Raw genomic sequence first — 21,838 nt, 5'->3', positions numbered from 1 at the left:
TAATAACATCTTCGTTTTTTGTTGAGACAAATAGATGAAGTTTGTTTTTGTATATAATTCTGCTTAAAACAATCGCTTTATAGCAGCTTTCTCTTGTTAATTTACATCTTTAAAAAAGGTGCTCTTAGTCTGTTGCCATTTTTTTTACTGCGAGTGCACTCTGTTTTCCCGTTAAGAAGCGCGTTGCCTAAACTGTGACTCAAGGTCCCGAAGTGCACTCCCCGTAAGTGCACTTAACTAGCCCATTTGACAGGGGTATAACATAATGAGAATGCACAAGAACAATTTTTTTAGTAGGTACACAGAAAGTGTCGTCTGCTTGTGTTACAACGTGCTCTGTCTTTGACGAGAGCTCTGCAGTCAGTGTCGGTCTGTCTTTTTGCGAGCGCTATGATTCGACTTTGCGTTGTGGACTGCAAACGCAGCGACTGGCAATATGTCAAGCTGCAACATCGTGTCCTTCTGCAAGCCAGTAGATGAGCAGACTGGCTGCAGTGCATTGGACAGCCGCTATCCGATGGGCGCCAGGATTTGCGCGATTGCGGCCGTCTCTTTGCGCCGGAAGATTGCTAACACAATAGCGTTTCACGAGTCCGGTATTAGGGTAAACGCAAGCACAAGGGGACAGGGCCTGGCCGTGTCCCCTTGCGTGTCATTTCAGGGGATGAAGTGCAGCCACCTGGTGGCATAGAGCTCAACCGCACACAGTAGCAGTAACAAAATTTATTCTTCTTTGCTGCTGGCGTAAATTTTTCACAGGAGTGTAATCGTTAACACGTTGTTTTTGTAAATGTTTACGATGTTTTACACTTATTTAGAGCAATATTAGCTCTTTCTTTGGCAGGTTAAGCTCTGCGCCAATGGGTGGCGGGACCGTGGAGACCGATCAGGCAGCTCACATACGTCTACGCTAAAGTTCCTTCATCAGCTTGAGTTTATGCCTTCACCGTTCCGTCAAAAGGTTCTGCTAGTGTGTGATTACCGGAATACCAGACACGTTCGGTGCTACGACAGAATGCTCGCAACGCACGCTGCTTCGATAGCTCTCGCTTGGTGTTGTCGGCCAAGCCACTAGCGGAGACGTTTCACGCGGGTGGGAGCGGTCTCCAAAAGAACCGGAAGTGGACGAAGTGACGTCGCATCGTGACGCAGAACCAGTGTAGGCGGAGCTTAGCCCGATCGCTCGGCGAACGAGTTCAGCAGGAAAAGCATGGCTAGGGAGGACGGTAACTTGTAATCACTTGTAGCTCCATTAATACGTAACGCTTCACTTAAATTGTGGTGCGAATGTTCTACTTAAGCTGTACCCTACGCGTCTACAAAATTTGTCCAAACCGTTTCAGGGGCCCTTTAATGCCTGTTTTCTTTCTTGTTTGCACATAGCTTGTCATTGTTATGATGAGAAGCCATCACTGTACACTAAGGGCTATATACAGTCGAACGCTGTTACAGCGATGTGCTTGGGGCTGTAGTGGCGCGGCGATGGAGCTGCGCAACACCCCCGCAGCCATAAACAACTCCGCAGGGCATCCCGCGGGCCTCCCGTAAGCGGACCTTCGCGAGTGCTGGACACCAGGCACACGGACACATGATCCGACTCGCTGTGCCGAACGTTGTGCGTGAGCTCCCTTTTCTGATTACTTTGTTTACTGCTTTTCTTTTGCACTAGGTCCACGCACCGCACTTCTCTACGCTCCTTTTCCCTCTTTTCTCCTCTCTCTGTAAAGCCCTCGCCACTTCCGGCGTGCTGCACGCGCCCGCTCTATTCTCTCTCTTGACAGAATAAACTATACCTTGGGCGCTATAACGTAAAACTATTCCAAACTTTTCTATTCCAATTCTCCAATCAGCCCACCGCGATTGGTCAAAAGATTTTTTGGATCAGTCCCACTTCACCTGTCTGTCACGCGATGTCACGAAAACCGCGATAGCTCCCCATCTGATATGACGTGTACACACTGATTATGCATAACTTGACCGAACAAAACAAAAATAGTTATTTCTCATTCGACGCCTTTTTACCATTAGCCCTCGGCTATTGGTCAAACGTTTTTGGGCCGAACCCACTTCACCTGCCTTTCACGCGACGTCGCAAAACTGCAAAAGACTCACCGCGTCAAAGTGACGCGTACGCGTTAAAGATGCATTAATATACCGAACAAAACTGACTTTTCTTCTGAATAGGCGCAGGCTGCCCCGTTCCGAAAGCAATAAAATATGGCTGCCGCCAATCGCTCCAGCACTGGTTACTCGCCCTTGCCGGAGAGCATGGGTTAATTTGCGTGTAGTAAAGCTTTTTGCGTGGCCGTGTAACGTTTTCGAGAATTTTCGGCACATTTACAGCCTCGTTTTGCCAACTCTTTGCTGAGGATCTGTTTTAGCGTCATTCTTATGCCCCCGCGATTGTCAACGAGCCACCGCAAGCTAAGTAAGAGAAAGCGGACCAATCGCAAATGCCGGCACCACCCTCATCATCTGGTTATTGATATTCAGTGCAGTGGCTCGGCCCCAACGGATCCCTCTCCACTTGAGCATGCTCCTTGCTTCTTGTGAGCCAAGTAGATAAGACAAGCCACTCAGTGCAGGCAATGTTATTCGTTTTTCAAGCAAAGAAAAGTGGCTTCCTATGAATGAGGGGAGCCTTTGATTGGTTTGTTCAGACAACCCTGCGGGTGACCGCCCGATGCTTGCGTCGGCGGTTATGCAAATTTGACGTCAGGAGATAGGAATAAAAACATATTGGAATACTTTTACGTTATACGGGCCCTTGTTACCAAAAAGATGTGTGTCTGTGTTGTTTACCACGGCTCTACAGGGCCTTCGAAATGATTCGTTATGCGGGTCACTTCCTTGTGAAGGTCGCACAATGCAGCGTTCACAATAAAACACGGACAGATTAATGATTCCTTCATTATACAGGTCATTTCATTGTACGGAGGCGCTCGTTGCAGAGACGCTCGACTGTATACTCATAGTGAAACCGGAGTGGTGCGCACCTCTCTACGGAGTAGTGCTGCGTGGCACCGCACGACCCTCCGATGGCATAGAGCAGCCCGTCGAGCACGGCCACACCAACACGGTTTCGAGGAACCTGCAGGTCGGTGCAGGTGCTCCACGCGTTCGCCACCGGGTCGTAGCAGTCTACCGAGGCGCAGTCGTAGCTCTGCGTGACGGCGGCCATCTTGCACAAAGCAGCTGCTCCGTTGCCTGTTCTTTACGCCGTGTCGTGCGCTCATGTCGCACATCAATGCAAGAGTGAACCGGCTGTCGACTGCGATCGCGAGTTTTCTGCTTCACAGGGTTACGCCTCGTGAGTGATGCACAAAATGCGTGCAGTAAACTAAACAGTCTTTATGGGTGTACCAAATACCACAGTTGCATTTCGAGAACGGCACGAGCTTTGTGCACGTGTATATGAATACGAGCATGTTCGTCTCTCCACTAGCATCAAGGCATCCTCAGTGCGTGCAGGCAAGCCCAATTACATTCAGTATGATCCGTGAAGGAGGTGTGGTACCAGAGAGGCCTGAATGAGAGACTGACATCGTAAACTAACGAAAGGAGGAGGCACCGCACTGAAATAATAGTACTATTGGCCGATTAATAAACTGTCTATTATCGTCAGGCTACTTAAGCCCGCTGCAGGACAAATGCCTCTGCTGCTCCATCCGCTTGTGCAATAAAACTGGACCTGACAGACAGTGTTGTCCTCATGCTTACGGGAAGGAATCTCCCGCGTATTTACAGACATGTGGTGTAGCTTACACTGTCATCAACACTTAATTTTACATTACTCCTGTCGTCAACCGAATCGACACTTCCCAATTGCATCACTTTGTATGGTTCACTGCCGTACTCTATACAGGCTTTATTTCCCTTGCAACCCACTCAATTTCTCTAGTGCACCACCGGTTATCTGCTCCACGCATTACACAAACTTCCAGCTCCACATATTTCTCCTAACCTAACCTACACAGGTATACTGTTATACTCCATAACCGATACATACCCCTCAGGTTTTTAACCTTTAGACATTTCGTACAACCATAACATTAAATTCGAATGCTCCTTGCTCTTAGTTTCCCTTCAAGCTTCTGTCATCATTTCTTATTGGGGTGCATTTATGCAAAGCTACACCGTGCACACAGCGTGGTTCTATCCGCCAGCCGTCATGTAGGCGTTACGGCGCATACCTTGTCCTGGCTGTTGTTTCTCCCTCCGACCGCGTACAGCTTTCCACCGAGGAAGGCGGCTCCCAGGCCCGAGCGCGGGCAGCCAAGCTCCGCGAGTCGGAACCACTGCTGCGGAGGGCAGAGGCACTCGAGCGCACCCAATGAATGCTGCTGGTAACCACCCACGCAGTACACCACCTGTGCCACCTGCGGGCGCCGCTGGGTCACCGTGTACTGGCGCCGACCCGTCAGGTCCTGCGTCATGCACGGATGTGTAACGCACACCAAACACGTACCCAAGGGAAGCATAGCATGTCGCATATGCATAGCATATGCATGTCGGAAGCATAGGAGTGCATGCAAAATGGAAGCTTAGTGAGCTATATTGAATCGCTAAGTGAATATGCCTAGTGCCTGAGTAATGGTGAGCAAGTTTTTACCCTTGCGACCAATGTCGATTGATATGCAAGACGATAGGGAAGGAAATCGCATGTCGTGATCGCAACCCAAGTCGCGTAATATCCGCCACAATTCTGCCTCACTTATGCGAGTCTTTTGTCACTCAGAAATGCGACTCGAAAAGGAGGAAATGAGCGAGCGGTATAACGCACAGATGTGTTTCTGAAGAAACCATGACAACACCGGTAGCGTGGAAACTGTGCTCCTATAGTGCTGACGCCAATATAGTGATCACATCAATGAATATACGGCATTCATGATGCCTGTTACGAGCTCTTCTGCAATAATTTTTCGTTTCTCAATCAATTTCCGACAGGATTAAATTGACTGGCACTGGGATTAAAATGTGTAGCACTTGGATTAAAATGGCTGGCGCAAGGATTAATTGAGTTGGCACACGGATTAATTCGGACAGCGCTGGGATTAAATGTGGTGGCGCCTGGATTAAATTATTGGCACTTGCATTAAAAATGCTGGCGCTCAGATTAAATTGGCTGGCACCTGGATTATTTTCAATAGCGTTTGGATTAAACTGAGTTGGAAAACCTGTAGTTCTCGAAGTGAACGGTGAATCGAATGGACCTCTAAGTATACGAGAGTGCTTTTGCATTCCGCTTCCATGGGAACAAGTGTAAACATTGCTGCTCCCTATTTGTGTACCACGTACGTGATATGTATACGAGGCGACAGCCTCGTATACATCTCATACATCGTATACATCTGTCTGGGAGAGGAGCTCCTCCTCCAAGAAGGGCATGCGGGCTTTCGTTTGAATGTCAGCATCGTATATCTTGCAGGCCCGACCGTCGCTGCATAATATAAGTGCCGTGCTTTTCTGCCATGTTTTAACATGTTGAACCGAAAGGGGCATGTGATAAGAGGCACCGACTGGAGTGCATGTCTGAGCAGATCATGTACCTGAATGATGCGGTGCAGATAGTCGCTGCACTGGGGCAGGCTGCGCACCAGGTCGCAGGTCTGCAGCTGGTGCATCAGGAAGCGCGGCGTGAGGAAGTGGCAGCGCACCGCATACAGCACGTCGGCCATCTTGGCGCGCCTGCGGTGCTCGTCGTGCTTGACCCAGCGCAGCACGGCGTTGAACACCTCTGACTCGCAGCGCACGTTCAGCTCGTCGTGACGCACCAAGGCCACCAGCTGGCTCGCGGTCAGGCCCAGAAACTCCTCACCCTCGGACACCTGGGCAACGGAGGGTTGTTTGGTCGGATGGACAGATGGACAGGCAGAAATGGACGGACAGACATGAACGGACAGACAGACAAGCAGTCACAAATGGATGGACAGTGATCAGTTCGGCTCGGTGCCGGAGAAGCACAAGGGCTATGAGAAATAAGTGCCCTAGTAGAGATGGACACTATACAGGGTAATAATAAGCTCTATTAGCAAATTATGGTTTCACGATAGCAAGGAAGTCACGCTCACCTTGAGAAGAGGCTTGGCAAGTCGGAGAAGACACAAATGAAATAAGGAGAGTTCTCTCGACTAGCTCACCACGACATTAGACACTCTGACAGGTTATAATCGGTAAAGATACACTGTGTTCTAAACACACGAAAGAAGAATTAAAACAAGTTTTAAGAACTTTACCTGGCCAATGAGAGAAAAAAAAATACATTGAAATCTGTGGCGTCACACTGACGCAACGGCACTGACATTCGGCGCGCTTAGTACAAATGAAACAAAATTTATGTTTCAAAACTTTCTCTACTAAATAGTATCACAAACTGACCCTGCCAAATGAATGAATATAGCGTTTTGAATTATGAGACCGATTTATTATTGCTCTTTAGTGCCTCTTTAACTAAACAAGGTACTTGAAAGCTCAGTACACAAAAGCTGTCCTACTAGCCCCAGGATCTTCTAGTGGCGCCCTTTCGCATGTGACGTCAAAGGGGGGACTCCGCCGCAGCGCCGTGCGCTCGCTTGCTAGGTGAAGGCAACTTGGCGCTGTCGGCTGAGCTGCTCTGCTCGAGCTTTTGAAATGAGAGTCTGCAGGTTTTACAGTATATCAGTATATCAGTAACAGTATACAGGTATTGTTCGAGGACACTATTTCCAGCGAAATCGAGCGGAGTCGCCGTCGTCGCCACACTTACTGTCGATTGCTCCCAACATCATCTGCTATGGTCATCAGTGTGTACACGTGCATGTACGGTTTTGGTTGCTCAACACTGCTGTTCCGTTGTGGCACACTCATAGTGATTTGCCGGCCCTTTTTCGATAATGAACTGCAGCATTTGGCCTTCAGCTATTATACATATGCACTGTAATAATCTGTTTGTCCAGCGCATGCTGTGTGTTCGGTCGCCTGCTCCGTTGGCCAAAGACATTCCAGTTTTGTTGCTGAACAGCGCGTTAAAGGGACACTAAAGCGAAACAAATCAGTTTAGACTAATGGAGCATTTTTTGAGAACCCCGCAGGCAGTCATTTCAAAAAAATAGTTTGATTGTTAGATGAGAAAATGAAGGTGCAAATATCAGTATTTGCATTTCGCGCCAAAACCCCAGCGCCGGTACGTCAACGTGACATCAAGGATTCCAAAGTATGTTTTCGCATTTGGGCCGCGTTGGCTGAATAAAGGTTTCCGAAACTTGCCATGTTTAATATTTGGTTCCTTTAGAACACAATGTAGTCAATCTGTACCGCTACATATAATTAGTAGGCCCTAGAAGATGCCATCAACATCCAAGACATCACAGCGCCCAGGTGCGGGAACTCAAGTAGGCGTCGCCATCCGTATTTCGTTCTTGCGCTTTTTCTGGCTTACCAAACGTCTCATCGTTGTAAGAGTGGTGTTTTTGGTGTTGTAGAACAGTAATTTACTGATGCAGAAGAAATCATGTTTCACTTTAGTGTCCCTTTAAGCATACCATGAAAGACGTTTGATGCCATTCTCCGGAAATGAGATGGTCGTTGCGGTACATTAATACACGCATTGCTTTAGCAGCACTGATCCAAAATGCAATCTGGAGCGTCCGATAGAAGGGCGGACAAAATTAGTGGGCAAAACAAGTTATGTAGTCTTGTGCCGCAGTGCTGACCTTAGCAAAATAGTTTTAAACTTAATTGTTCCCGTCGTGACACAGCTTGCCCCTGCAAGTTAGTCGGCTCAGCATAACCCTTTCTGCATTTGCTGCTGCCTTGGATACCGAGTACATTTTCAAGGTGGGATTCATCCAGCGATGACAATTGGCATGATAAAACCAGGCGAGAACCTTTGCTTAGATCACCGTTTTCTATATATTTCGTTCTTTCTGAGCCTCATAAGTATTATGCTACGATGAAAAAAAAGGGAAGGAGGGTAGATGTACAAAGGTGCAATAAAATGTTTACAGGTGTTCCTGCATTTTTTTTATAACAATACTTTCATTTCCATGCTGATAAAGTGATGTCTTCCGAGTTGTCTTTGGTAGTCTGAAAGTGTGTTGAACCAAAATAGTCCTGTGCTAACTTAAACAGACAATATTTTTGCACTAGAAAGGGGTAATGAGATTAAATTTCATGCAAGAAAACAGTGTAAAGCAAGCTTGACGATTGAGCAAGATGATACAATGTGGTGCTACTATGTTCGAGATAAACCGCTTGTTACAAAAAAAAAGAAAAAAAAAAGAAAATAGCTTTTTCTGGTCAGGAAAAGCTTTATAATGCGACACCAATATGCATTGGCACCGTCATGCGAAAAGAGCCGCATGGCCAGATACCTACACAAGGCGTAACTCTCTGTCGCGGGCCAGTCTCGCTGCAACCGACCTTGTTTATCCATAGCACGCTTGAGAGCAGCACAATAACAGTGCGCAAGCGCCCCGTAACATGGTGTTTTTTTTTTCATATTTCGCAGGCTTTTTTTTGGAACGCAGAAGAAAGGACCATGTGAGATATATTGTGTTGGAAACAATTTATTGAGAGGTTTCTCAAGGTGCTCTACAACTCTGCGTATCACACTTGGGATCTGCAGCCAATACTTAAAAAGTAGATTAATTGAACATAACTAATCTATTAGTTAAGGGGAAAATAAAAGATAGCCTGAGTAACTCTAGGCCAGTGCCAACATTATGCATTCGGCTCAACTCACGTTCGGAGTGCCTTTCATTTTTATAACCTTGGCTCAAGTTATGTAGAACAACCTGTATATATAATGGACGATAGGACAGCTATAGTCGGTGACAACTTAAAGATTACAAACAAGCTACACCCACAAACAAGCAATGTGCCTGTCCTTCAGAGTGAGCAGGCAATTGTGTACAACCCAAGCGATATTGCTTGTTTAAAACAACTGTTTTACCCGTACAGATCTGTCTTTGTGTCATTAGTTTTAGGACGAAGTATGAATATCCAAGGCAAATTATATGTGCTATCCTGTATCACGCTCAGCCAAAGATATTTTAGAATAAAACAGTGAGCTTTTATTTTCCAATTAGCCCATAAATTAGCAGAGAAAAGTCATTAAGCTGTGAGCAGGCTCCAGCTAGCATGGCTATCTTTCAGAAGTGAAGGACAGGTGCGCAATGCGTTTTTGTGGGTGAAGCAAGTTTGTAATTTTTAGGTTGTCGCTGACTATAGTATCTGAGGATGGGATTCATCAAATATACCTTGTGGAAAGGGCGAGACGTAGAAGTTTGCGGCGAGAAAGTAATTGCAGTAAATGACGGCTTTATTTCATTCTTGACACAACACAATGATGACAAAAAATAATACGAAATGAAGCGAGCTTCTCTGCTAAATACTTGCTCTGCGGTATCTGTATAAATACTGCCCGAGTTCGACCTGAATTGGTGCAGGCATACTCAAGCTTAGGCCCCATTAACGTTTTATAGAGGCTTGATGGTATAACGGTGGCAGAAAAAAAGCTGCCACCTAGGAAACCGAGCATGCATGAGATTAGCATTATTTAGTAATGTATAATTGACACGCTTGTTCCAGTAGAGATTGTAAGTAATATGGATGCCTGAGTGCTTTTAATTGGTTACAAAAGAAAGCAGCTTAGTGTTAAAATTATGAAACAGCGTGGCTAAAAAGAATGATGATCATGTAGGCATTGTAAACAATGCAAATGTATAAGGGGGTTGGATATAATGGTTCATACTTAAAATGCCCAAGTGTAGTTGAAGGGAAACTGCACAATGTATAATGATTGCAGACTTTTTTTTTTCTTGTGTTAGAAAATGTTGGGTGCTGAGGCGATCATGAATTCTCCTTTCGCACAGCCGATTCCACACCATATTCCGAGAGACGGCTGTCACTCATGGAAGAAAAGTCCACAAAAGCTGGCATAACGAGTCTATTGGTTTCGCATGCGTACACAATTCCCGTCCTCCTCCGCCCTCATCTTCTTTAACGTTTAGTTTATTAGGTCTTGGACGGATGTCGTCGCAAACTGGGATGTCAAGAGGTGAGATGTTGCAGGAAGAAATGCTCAGATAACAATATTCAATTGCCTTTAAGCCGGCTTATTTTATAATAAGCCTCCTTATTGTCTCCGTTAAAGTCACCTATTGTGCAATTTATGAATTTAGCACAATAATTTAGTCTTTGAGACAACTAGTAAGTTGCTTGAGGCATCGTATTTCTTTTTCTTCTTCTTTCTTCATCTTAGCGCGCCAATGCAAACATAACAATGTCTGACTTTATAATAACAGGTCACTCACTCGTATCTACAGCAGAAGGACTTGTCCGCACAGTTGTTTTATGGACAGAATAAAGAAAGTCGCAGTTTCGCCCTAAAGGCGAAGCATTGATTGCAATAGCAAATTGGTAGACAGCTATACGAAGTAAGGATAGTAGTTTTATCGGCCGTATAAACTTGCAAACATTCACTCACTAACTAAATTAGCAAGCATGGTGCTTGCGTGCACGGGCAAACATGAACACATCACACTTGACGGCCGCGGGCACTCGCTGTCAAAATGATAGCATGAGGAAGCGCAGCAGCAGCAGCAGCAGCAGCGAACGAAGCTTCACCGCGATTGTTGGTTCTCCTCGCGCGCTTCCACTTGCACATACAGCATACAGTACGCGGTGACGACGTGACCGCCCTTAGACTTTATAAGGAACGTCACGGCAATGCCGACGGCAAAAATGCGCCTGTACTGTCCATATAATTGCTATCGCAATAAGAACCTGGAAAAAATTACAAGTGAATTTAACAAGATGCGGCTGGCTGTGGAAAAGCCAAACAGCCTTCATTTAATACAGTCGATTCTTGTTACAACGGACCCCGATAATCCGACAAAAAGCACCCGTGTTATCCAGAACGTCTCCCTTCCGAAACTTTCGTCGCGATGTCTAACAACTTTATTGCAAAGAGCGAGTGACTAACGTCCAAAGTAAAGAACAAAAAAGTCACAGTCTCACCTGAAAGGCGAAGCATCGATTGCGATAGCAAATTAAGCAAGATAATGACGGCAGCAGAAGCAAGTGAATTGACCTTCGTGTTGTCTTTCGCTTCAACATGAAAAACATCGAAAGCACAGCGCATACAAACTTACCGGCACTGGGCAACACTTCGTCCACATCGCAGAATGCTTTCAAGATGCAGAGGCCACGCCGTAAGCAGCAGCCGCCAGAGTAGAACCTACCCCTCCCCCCCCCTCCTCCTCCAAAAGAAGACGGCGTGTTCGAGCACGATATTGCGCTCAAACACGTCGATACGCGCGATATTGAGCTGCGAGCGTCAGCTGACCCTTGCAAGTCAGTTGTCATACTGCGTCGATACGGCAAAAGTGTGTTTTATACGCTCGATTGATTTTGAAAAAAGATCGCCGCAAATTTTGTCCGCTGTAGCCGATAGTCCATTTTAGCGTGGTCCATTAGAAGCGAATTTCATGGTGTTAATAAAATAGGTAGAACAAACTAAGGCTGAAATATGGTCGGTTATATCCGAAATTCTGTTGTACGCGGGTCCATTGTATGCGGGTCCGGTGTAACAAGGGTAGACTGTATGTGCATACTGCGCACTGTATACTCACGGCGGCAAAGTTTTGGTCGATAAATTCGTTGACCTTGATGTAGAGCTTGGTGCAGCCGTGCTGTAGGGCAAAGTCACCGATGCCGATGCAGTTGTTCGGGTCGAGTTGCTTCTCGAGGAAGTTGCAGCAGGCCTCGATGATGTGGTTCACCTGGGGAGGCCAGCGTTGCATGGCATGACGTCTTGTGAGAACAACCAGCTGTGCCCCTTATTTATATTAAGTTAATTTATCTAGAACGACAGAAACTTAGAAAGACAGAAAGCTGAGCTAGTTGGTAAGGATTCATTAATGAAATAATTTATCTAGAGATTATCGTTGCCGTGGACCAAGTTCGATGTATGTCCAGGTATAGCAGTGCTGCTGGAATGTTTATATTGTCGTGCATTTGGGGCATCCTACTTATAAGCCTAGCTCTCTACCGTGCTGTCCCCCGCCGTTCCCCTCCTCACATATTTTGTGCCTTTCAATAGGTCTCTCTCGGCTTTCTCACCTGCTAGCTTTTAACGCTAGTGTCAAAATGCAAGTAGGGTGCCTGGATTTTCTCCTCAAGCAGCGGTTGAGGAGGACATCGAGACACTATGAATGCAAGCAGAGCTGCCGTACATGTTACCAGGGAGCCTGTACATGTAAATCTAAATACAAGTGTATTTCAGTGCCATCTGGGCACCTATTCGCGAAGCTAGAATTGAAAGAACCTTAATTGGACCACCTTATAAACGTCAGCACAGGGATCCTGTCTGTCTTAAATTGCGTGGTTGCGACTATATTGGCCTTCTGCACAAAAACGCAGCTGTCTTCGGTGCCTACAGGAAAGCAGTGCTCCGCGACGCCATACCTGGAACATGGTGGCGGCTGGCAGGAGCTGGCACACATTTCGCTGGTCGATGCAGATGGAGCCGGTGTAGGCAAACCGCATCACGCTCGCCATGGTCGATGGCCCAACGCCCTGAATCTGCACCACGGGCATGGCAGCCTCACGCAGCCCCCCAGCAAACATGGCGCGGAAGTACGGGGACATGGCCAGCAGCACGAGCCGGTGTGCTGGGAACGACTCCGAGCCGACGCGGATCTCGACGTCGCAGAGAAAGCCCTGGCGACGCATCAAGTCCATCACCTATACCGGCACAGGCAGAGGAAGAGTGGCCGAAAGAAGCGGAATGACGAAATTTAACAAAGAGAGAGAAAAAACTAATGAATGAGGGAAAGAAGAAAAAGAAACATGTCTGGTAGACGTCTGTGACCCTTTAGAAGCCCTGATTAAAGATCAGTGAAGTGGTTGCCTCTTCATTCCAAAACGAAACAAAGTAGAAAGAAAAAGCAGGGAGGCCCACGAGAGGAACGGCTGGTTTGCTACCCTGCGCTGCTGGGAGGGGATAAAGCGGTGATAAGAGAGAAAGAAGGAAACATCGAGAGAGCACTAGTTGTATGCAAGTGTGATAGTGCACAGTGGTTTTATAAATGGATGCAGGCACCTGCCGATTTGAGGAAATGTAATAAAGCGCCTGTTGCTTCCTCTTGCATTGTCAGGGAGGATTAATGCCTGGATCATGCTGCTGCTGCTAATGCAGAAAGGAGCAACCCCTTGCAAACGGGACGGTGGCACAACGTCACCAAACTCATCCTTTCTTACCTTTCTAGTGCATCTTAATCTTTTAATACTTCTTTTCTTCTCAAAATTCATCGGGGTACTCCACTATGGCATGCCTCAGAATCAATTCGTGGTTTCAGCACGTAAGTCCCCAGAATTTCATATTATGTTGCGTTATTCAAAATAAAAGAGTTTGCTGTACCTGCATGTTTACCCTTTTCTTGCGTCACGAATCTTCCAGTCGTATTTTTACTATTTTCGCAAAGCATCATAGCTTCATTTACATTTACCCTACTGTTCTTAAAGCACAAGGTCTCAAGCAGGCTAAATACACCCAAATTAATCGCTTCATGGATAATGTGAAATTATATCCCTATAAATGCACCTGTCTTGCAAGCTGACACCAAACTGCAACAGCACCCAATTTACAAATCATGTAAAGACAGACAGAAGATTATATAGCTGAGTGTGCATGCCTTCTCCTGGGCAGAACATGCTCATCGATTTCACAATCATTTTCACACACTTTGCACGCTCAGTCCTCGTCTGAAATTCTTTTACTGCACATTCAAACAGTAAAGTATACCGCGCTTCGAAAAATCGCAAACCATTCCCTTTCTGATTTCAGACTTTGTTGCTTGATGTATAGTTCTATAAATGCCTTCCTCTGCATTGTGCCTATTCAGTACAGTCCAACGACTACACAAAGAAATGACTTGCACAAGGGAGGATTGTGTATGTCTTTCTTGAATTCCTATCACTGCTATGTATTGTGAACGGCTCTACAATTGAAGGAATCGAGGCGCCCAGAAGGCCGATTGGATGGTTTACAACGATCTGCAAGTAGCATCACCACCACTTAGAGCGCGTACAGAAGCTATATTCTAGTTCACTTATACTCACTTACTGCACCGCATAAGGTGAACCGGTAAATCACCACGAGAAAGGCCGCGCGGGAGGGTCCGGACTCCGCCGTAGCGTAACCCCACTCCCGACGAAAAAAAAAAAAAAAAAGTAACTGCAGAAACTTTCTGGTGGGACTTGTCATATAGTGCATAAGCATACTTTCCCGCGCCAGGCATTCCTCTTCACTACAAGATAAATAAATAAATAAATAAATAAATAAATAAATAAATAAATCATCCACTAAAAACCGCGACTTTTCCGCCACCGAAACAAACATAGAGGTTTCAGAGAATCATCTGCCAGATGAAACGCCTGTAGTGTGTTTCCTTAGTGTTGAGTACGTTAAGCTGTGCAGCACTGTCCCACTCGTACCTCCAGCGACTCCTTGGGGTAGGAGTCCACGGAGAGAGTCATGGCACCGGCACCCTCCGGGGGCAGGTCCACCGACTCGCTGCATAGCATGTCCATGCAGTCACCCTCGCTATGGTCTCCCAGCCGGGTCATGGTTGATGCTGCTGCTCGATTCGCCAACACTGAACTCGGGCCAAGCTGTCAGCTCTAGAAGCTCAGCCTGCACCGAAATCCTCTTGTACTCTATGCGAACCATCGCACAGGTAAAATATGTGCAACACCTCACAGTTTTTATGGAGTAGCTCCACCATGTATAAAGGAGCAGAACATTGATATGATATCAATCAACCAGTCAAGCATGCATTTTATCAGTGAATCAACTTCTGGTTGCACCTGGAAGATGTGAGTGCACAGCTTTACATTGCCACTCTGTCATGGAGTGAAAGGTGGGAATGAAATTGTGCAGAAAGAAATCACATTATGATTTGGTTTAGAGATTCACAGGAATGCGGAGATTAAGTAATCAACGTGTGTTGAAAAAGAAATGTCTCGGGATGGAGCCAATGTTTCAACAAGGAGACCTGTCCCTACTTGTACTGTTTAGGGAAGCTATTGGCTCCAGCATGAAACATACCTAATTGCTCTATACATGGCACGGATAGTTTTTTAAATGCGGTATCTTGGTGGGGAAAACAGACGCACATTGAGAGGTCCAGCCAACAATGTTACACAAGGGCGACAGAAAAGAAACATTAACACTACTGTTGTTAAAACGCCTAATTAAATGTTGACTACATATAGAGAGAACGAAGGTACCATGTGCGCTGGCCAGTAAAGTGTCAGATCTCAAGGCCCATATCTCTAAGTAGAGCTAGGTGACAGCTTCCGTTGACGACAGGGTCTGACTGGCCGCGCATGTTCTTGAAACGTGGATGCTAGGGAGTTGAGTGGCAGTTTCGATGGCTATAGAAACTCAGCGGATGGCGTCAGTATCAGCTATGGAAACTGCCACAGATGAGGCTGCTGCGAAGTCAGGACTAGTCGGGATGGCCGGCCGGCGTCGTGCAGCACGTGATATCCGGGGTTTTGCTCTGTGAGCATGATGCGCGCCATATAGTGAGCTAATCCCGTTGTCGTATGCACGTCGATATACGTGCACCCGGATGTTGACAAACACGTTTGCGCGGACGTCAGGATATTGTCAGTTCGCGCTCTCATCGTACATTGGAGCGTCGCGGAGTGGGCACAAAGTCTATCGCAACCGGAAATGTTTGATCCAATTAGCCTCAAGAAACGTGGGCAGCTACGCTCATGTCGTCGCGTTCTTGTTCCTTGCTTTTGAGTTCGTCTGTCTAGTGGCCTTCTACACAATCGCCTACCTCTAGTGCAGAGTTAAATAAAGATGATGACATTGCAATGTAGCCGTTGTAGTTGCGCACCGGTAGTGACCGTGTGGGACAGCATACCAGCAAACCCTGAGGCCTCCTTATCCAGTGTGTCTTGGCTATGCATCTGCGTTTTGGAACACCCCAGTTTTTTTATTTGTGTGGACACAGTTGTATCCCGCTGAAAATGCCATTCCACTGCGCTAGGATATTGGAGCTAAAGCGCTATTACGATGAAAACACCAATGTACGAACGTACGCCATCTGGGTAGTAGGCATGCTTACTTGTACAGCTCATGTGTATCACGTTCGCGTATACAAATGTAAAAACATGTTTAAAATGTGTCCTTTGAGTGTCAATCACATTTCAGAGGAGGGGAGGGAGTGGTGTCGTTGCAGTCGAACGCAATGCCTTCAAGCCACAACTCCATCACCGTAGAGTGCGGATTCGGAAAATTTCTCGCCCAGACAGGTGGGCACAGCATCATTTCCATAGCCACGGCATTACTATAGCCTGATGCTAAAATGTCAAACGTATGCGAATGTAGCGATGGATGCAGTAATAACTCGGTGCGCTAATCACAAGGCGTAATGCTTTGTACATCACTCACACCATGCGAAGGAGCGAACACCTACCACTGCGAGTTTTAGCACGTCGTCTCGGTGGGTGCAGCCTGGAAGTGCTGACGCTTGTCGTCACCGAAAATTTTGCTCCAAGTCGATTTGCTCTGTTTCAGAAATAAATGGAGAATTTTGAGCGCGACTGCGTTCCACAGAACTGAACTACGCGTGGGCCTCGCGCTAGAACATTTCAAATCGCGCACCTTTTCGTTCTTTCGGATTGAAATTGAAGCCATTGAAGCTTCTCAGCTTGGCTTAATGCGCCTCAGTAATTAAGAGAAATATAAATGTAGTAAAAACAACAACGTCTATATAAAAATGAATAATAAAAAATACAAACACTATATTTAATAAAATTATTGCAGTTGATTTTTAAGGGCTACTACCCGACGTTTGGCAGAAGTTCCGCTTCCGATTGCGGAACACGTTCAAAATGGCGCCTACGTAATCTTTTCGTTTGTGAGGTGTTCATGAGCATATCGTGGCGAAGTGTTGTCGTGTGCCCTTGATACGAGTCTGTAAGTCCTCCACAGCGGTTGACCTCGTCGTACATCCTCGTCGTCGCGACCATGACTTGACTCGGTTGTTCCGCGTTGTGTCAGTTCTAAAAACAAGCAGCGTGCGTCGCACCAGCAGTTAGCTTTGGATTCCCTGCGCCCCTGTCCTCGACAATGGCGCGCGACAAGAAGAGACGGCGATCGCTCTCTCGGAGTTCGTCCAGTTCTCCCGAGAGGATCAGCCGACGGCGCCGAAACCGATCCCGAAGCCGTGACCGACGGCGCCGGAGCATCGAGCGGCACCGACGCTCCCGGTCGCGCGACCGCCGCCGGTCAAGGGAGAGGTACCGTCGATCACGTTCGCGCGGCCGACGGACCTACTCCCGTTCCCGTTCGCGGTCGTACTCGAGGTCGCGCTCCCGTGACCGCCGTTCCAAGAGTCATGACGGCAAGCGCTCGCGTAGCCACGACCGCGACGACAAGAAGAGCGAGCAGACGACGTCCGCCACGAGTGCCCTAGCTGCCGCTGCAGCGGCGGCCGCCGCCGTCGCCGGAGCCATCGCCGCTGCCGAAAACACCACCTTAGATAAGAACGCGCAGCAGCAGCAACTCGACCTGGAAATGCAGAAGCGGCGCGAGCGCATCGAAAAGTGGCGTCAGGCGCGCAAGAAGACTGAAGAGGCGGTCGCCGCGACTTTGATCCTAGCCTTGCCTGGAAAGAAGTGGAGCCTCGAAGACGACGAAGAGGACGACACAGGACCGCCTCCACCCATCAAGGACGACCCAGACGACGAACCCAGCCTTCCGTCGCTGAAGAAAAAGGTGGATCCTGACGAAGGCGATGCCGATTCTAAGACCGAGGATGTCGAGGTCAAGAAAGAAGCCGAGCAGGCCAAGCAGGAGGAAGAGGAGGAGGACGACGGCATCGACCCTTTGGACGCGTACATGATGGGAATCCAGAACGAGGTGAAGCAGCTAAAAGACAAGGCGCTCAAGACGGATGGAACCACGGCCGCATCCGCGCCCGAGAAGGCTAACAACAAGGTTACGGTAATCATGGGCGTTGCCAAGAAGAAAGAGGACAAGAAGAAAGGCGAGCTCATGGAACAGAACGTTGACGCCTTGGAGTATTCGTCTGAAGAGGAGACAGAAGACCTGCAAACGACTATGAACAACCTGCAGGCTGGCAAGTCAAAGAAACCGGTTTCGGTCTCTATAGAGGACATCTCGTATGCACCGTTCCGCAAGAATTTTTACATTGAGGTGCCCGAGCAAGCAAAGATGACGCAGGGTGAAGTGGAGACACTGCGTGCCGAGCTGGAGGGCATCAAGGTACGTGGCAAGGGATGCCCCAAGCCCATCCGTAACTGGGCCCAGTGTGGGGTCAGCAAGAAAGTGCTGGAACTGCTGAAGAAGCACGGGTTCGAGAAGCCCACTCCCATTCAAGCGCAAGCCATACCTGCTGTGATGTCTGGCAGGGACATAATCGGCATCGCAAAGACTGGGTCGGGCAAGACACTCGCATTCCTTCTGCCCATGTTCCGACACATCTTGGATCAGGCACCATTGGAAGATGACGATGGCCCCATTGCCGTCATCATGACTCCGACTCGAGAGCTTGCCATGCAGATCACCAAGGATTGTAAGAAGTTCACAAAGTCGCTTGGCCTGCGTGTCGTTTGTGTGTATGGTGGCACAGGCATTTCCGAACAGATTGCGGACCTAAAACGTGGGGCTGAGATCATTGTCTGCACCCCAGGGCGCATGATTGATATGCTGGCTGCCAACAATGGTAGGGTGACCAATTTCCGTAGGACCACTTATGTAGTCTTGGATGAAGCCGACCGCATGTTTGACATGGGTTTCGAGCCTCAGGTGATGCGCATCATTGACTCTATACGTCCCGACCGGCAGACTGTCATGTTTTCCGCTACCTTTCCGCGGCAGATGGAGGCTCTTGCTAGGCGTATCTTAATCAAACCTATTGAAATCCTGGTAGGCGGAAGGAGTGTTGTGTGCAAAGATGTGGAACAGCACGTTGTCATTCTCAACCAAGACGACAAGTTCTTTAAGCTTCTGGAACTTTTGGGTCTGTACCAGGATAAAGGCAGTGCCATTGTGTTTGTCGACAAGCAGGAGCATGCGGACATTCTCTTGAAGGACCTTATGAAGGCCTCCCACAATGCCATGGCTCTCCATGGTGGAATTGACCAGTTTGATCGTGACTCTACAATTGTTGACTTCAAGGCAGGTAAAGTTGGCGTCCTCATAGCCACGTCCGTGGCGGCGAGAGGGTTGGATGTGAAGCACCTCATTCTCGTTGTCAACTTCGATTGCCCAAACCACTATGAAGATTATGTGCACCGCTGTGGTCGGACAGGACGTGCTGGAAACAAGGGGTACGCTTACACTTTCATCACAGAAGATCAGGGGCGTTACTGTGCTGATGTCATTAAGGCACTAGAACTTAGTGGTAACCCCATACCAGAAGATCTGCAGAAACTCTTTGACGAGTACAAAGCAAGACAGGAGGCAGAAGGCAAGAAAGTTAGGGGAGGCAGCGGATTCTCCGGTAAAGGCTTCAAATTTGATGAGGCCGAATCGCATCTCAAGTCCGAAAAGAAGAAGTTCCAGAGAGCTGCGCTTGGCATGCAAGACTCCGATGATGAAGATGCTGAAGGTGACATTGACCGTGAGATTGAGTCCATGCTTGCACCCAAGAAGCGCATCAAGGAACTCTTACCTGGTCCCTCTGTTACCGGACAAGCAGTGCCTGCACAGGCTGTGCCGGGTGTACCCGGTACTGTACCTGGTGTTGCTGTCCCACTGGGCGCGGCCACTGCCACTGCAGCTCCCAGTGGCACCGTCTCCGAGAAGCTGGAGATGGCACGCATGCTGGCGTGTCGCATCAACATGACACGGACTTTTAGTGCACCTTCCACGCCAGCGCCAGAAGTCATGATGACGGCACAGTCGGCGACCGAGGCTATGATGCGTGGACAGTATGTGCCGGAGCTCCCGACGCCAGTGATATCGGCCAAGACGCTTGCAGAACAGCGAGCTGAGAAGCTACACGCCAAGCTCAACTACCAGCCCAAGGTCATCGAGGAAGAGCCTCCGGAGCCACCACCACAGAAGGAGCGATTCCAGAAGTACGAGGAGGAGCTGGAGATCAATGACTTCCCCCAGCAAGCGAGGTGGAAGGTCACGTCTAAAGAAGCCATGGCCCAGATCAGCGAGTACTCGGAAGCTGGCATCACGGTACGTGGCACTTACTACCCTCCAGGCAAGGAGGCCAAGGGTGGAGACCGCAAGTTGTACCTCGCCATCGAAAGCACGAGCGAACTTGCTGTCAGCAAAGCACGGGCCGAGATCATTCGACTCATCAAGGAAGAGATGGTCAAAATGCAGCATTCATACCAACCCATCAACAGGGGACGTTACAAGGTGCTGTGAGGAACTTTTGTGGCCTGGAAGAAAGCTTCATGTTCTACTCGTTCTTGTTGTACACTACCACTGCACATTCTCATTCTTGAGCCTGTCAATAAATGTGCTGGGCTTTGTAGAATGCACCCAGCACCGACATGTAAAAGCTTGCTTCTGGTTTTTACAATACATTCGCGTCTAGCCTCCGACAGGAAAACAAGCTTTCATGTTCCTTGTAGAGAGCTTTCAAAGACGTCGCTATGGCTGTCGTATTGGAGTGTCACTAGTCCATGACATGCGCTACTGTTATGTCAAACCTTTGCTGCTGTAACGTAATGATTAAATTAGCATTCAATGCCGAGCACAGAGTCTCTTGCCTCACAGTGTGGCACTAGATGGATACTGAAAAATTATATTGCCATCGTATTAAGCCCCTCGAGTCTTTGCACTTCAAATGCTGTTTTGCACTAATTCCTGTGAAGGGCAAGTGCAGGTTTAACATGTGCCTTTAAACTGTTAGTTTTCATTGATCCCAAGTAAGCCATCCTAGGTGATCATTTCAATATTATTTCTACCACCCTACATGGAGCAAGGGTTGGGGAAGTTTGGATGCAAGCAGACATTTACATAATATGAGCAAAGCATCCACAACTTAGTCTCTGCAGTTGATAACATTCAGCACAATGCGAGTAGGACTTTCATGCCTTGTGACAAATCCTCCCGAATTAAGGGAAAGGAAAAGAGATTGCAACAGACTGAATATCCCAAGTATGCGCCAACTAGTCCTGCTTGTTCAGTTCGTATTCCAATTTAAGGATTTTACATTTGTGATCTTAGAATACTCGCCAACAGCGACTTGTCAAAGTATCGCAGGCCTGTGGGTATACGAGAGACTGGCTATGCTTGCCTGGACGGCTCCTCATACGATCCCACAGAATGTGAGCATTCTCCCAAGAGCCACCACATGCCATGCAAGCAGGTTTGCCAGGAAAACTCTGCACGTAGTGTTTGAAGTGTGGGGACAGTATTGAATGCGTTTGTGGGCGCCTCCATTATACCGGCACTCTGTTTCATGTGTCCAAGTGTCTGCCTGAGCGAACAGTTATGAGACACATCCATGGCAGAGTATTCCCAGCCACTTTTCCTTTAACAACCACAACTAGCGCCCAGGTTGCGACTGTGTAGTGGCTCCCATTAATCAGCCATGTGCACAGCTGAAAATGCCTGCACGTTCCTGCTACTTGCTCTGTGGACCATTTTCCCCATCAAGGTTATTGCTGCTGGCAGCGAAATAGCAGTTGGAAAGTGAATTCGAAGCAGCCCGATTAATTCTGAGCTGTGAAATTTAAACTACCTTAGAGTTCACAAGCACTCAAAGCACAGCCCCATAGGAATGCAGATAGCAAGGCTGGGAATAGACTCTGCTACTTAATGCTTGGCAGGAGAATG

At 47.7% G+C, this 21,838-nt stretch overlaps 2 protein-coding genes across 2 annotated transcripts in view; one reads left to right on the top strand and one right to left on the bottom strand.

The window, feature by feature from the left end:
• The window catches only part of Keap1 (kelch like ECH associated protein 1), a 35,960-nt gene extending 19,251 nt beyond the window's left edge, over positions 1 to 16,709 (bottom strand). The window contains exons 1-7 of the mRNA XM_075672949.1: positions 16,482 to 16,709; positions 14,482 to 14,680; positions 12,451 to 12,729; positions 11,616 to 11,765; positions 5,550 to 5,828; positions 4,194 to 4,427; positions 2,997 to 3,163 (exon numbers count right to left, since the gene is read on the bottom strand). Of these exons, the coding sequence (XP_075529064.1) occupies positions 2,997 to 3,163; positions 4,194 to 4,427; positions 5,550 to 5,828; positions 11,616 to 11,765; positions 12,451 to 12,729; positions 14,482 to 14,613 (1,241 nt within the window). The 5' untranslated portion in view covers positions 14,614 to 14,680; positions 16,482 to 16,709. The remainder of the gene's footprint in view (positions 1 to 2,996; positions 3,164 to 4,193; positions 4,428 to 5,549; positions 5,829 to 11,615; positions 11,766 to 12,450; positions 12,730 to 14,481; positions 14,681 to 16,481) is intronic.
• A 182-nt stretch (positions 16,710 to 16,891) lies between these two features.
• Prp5 (pre-mRNA processing factor 5) lies at positions 16,892 to 20,555 on the top strand. The gene has a single exon (XM_075672948.1). It carries the CDS (start codon positions 17,138 to 17,140, stop codon positions 20,417 to 20,419), a length of 3,282 nt encoding a protein of 1,093 aa, XP_075529063.1. The 5' UTR covers positions 16,892 to 17,137; the 3' UTR covers positions 20,420 to 20,555.
• The last annotated feature ends 1,283 nt before the right edge of the window (positions 20,556 to 21,838 follow it).

The sequence above is a fragment of the Dermacentor variabilis genome, chromosome 10 (assembly GCF_050947875.1).
Source record: "Dermacentor variabilis isolate Ectoservices chromosome 10, ASM5094787v1, whole genome shotgun sequence".
NCBI classification, from domain to species: Eukaryota; Metazoa; Arthropoda; class Arachnida; order Ixodida; family Ixodidae; genus Dermacentor; species Dermacentor variabilis.
This window is presented reverse-complemented; position numbering and strand designations above follow the sequence as displayed.

What these genes read in the sequence shown, in the direction of transcription:
- Prp5 (XM_075672948.1), top strand. Translation starts at nt 17,138, where the DNA reads ATGGCGCGCGACAAGAAGAGACGGCGATCGCTCTCTCGGAGTTCGTCC.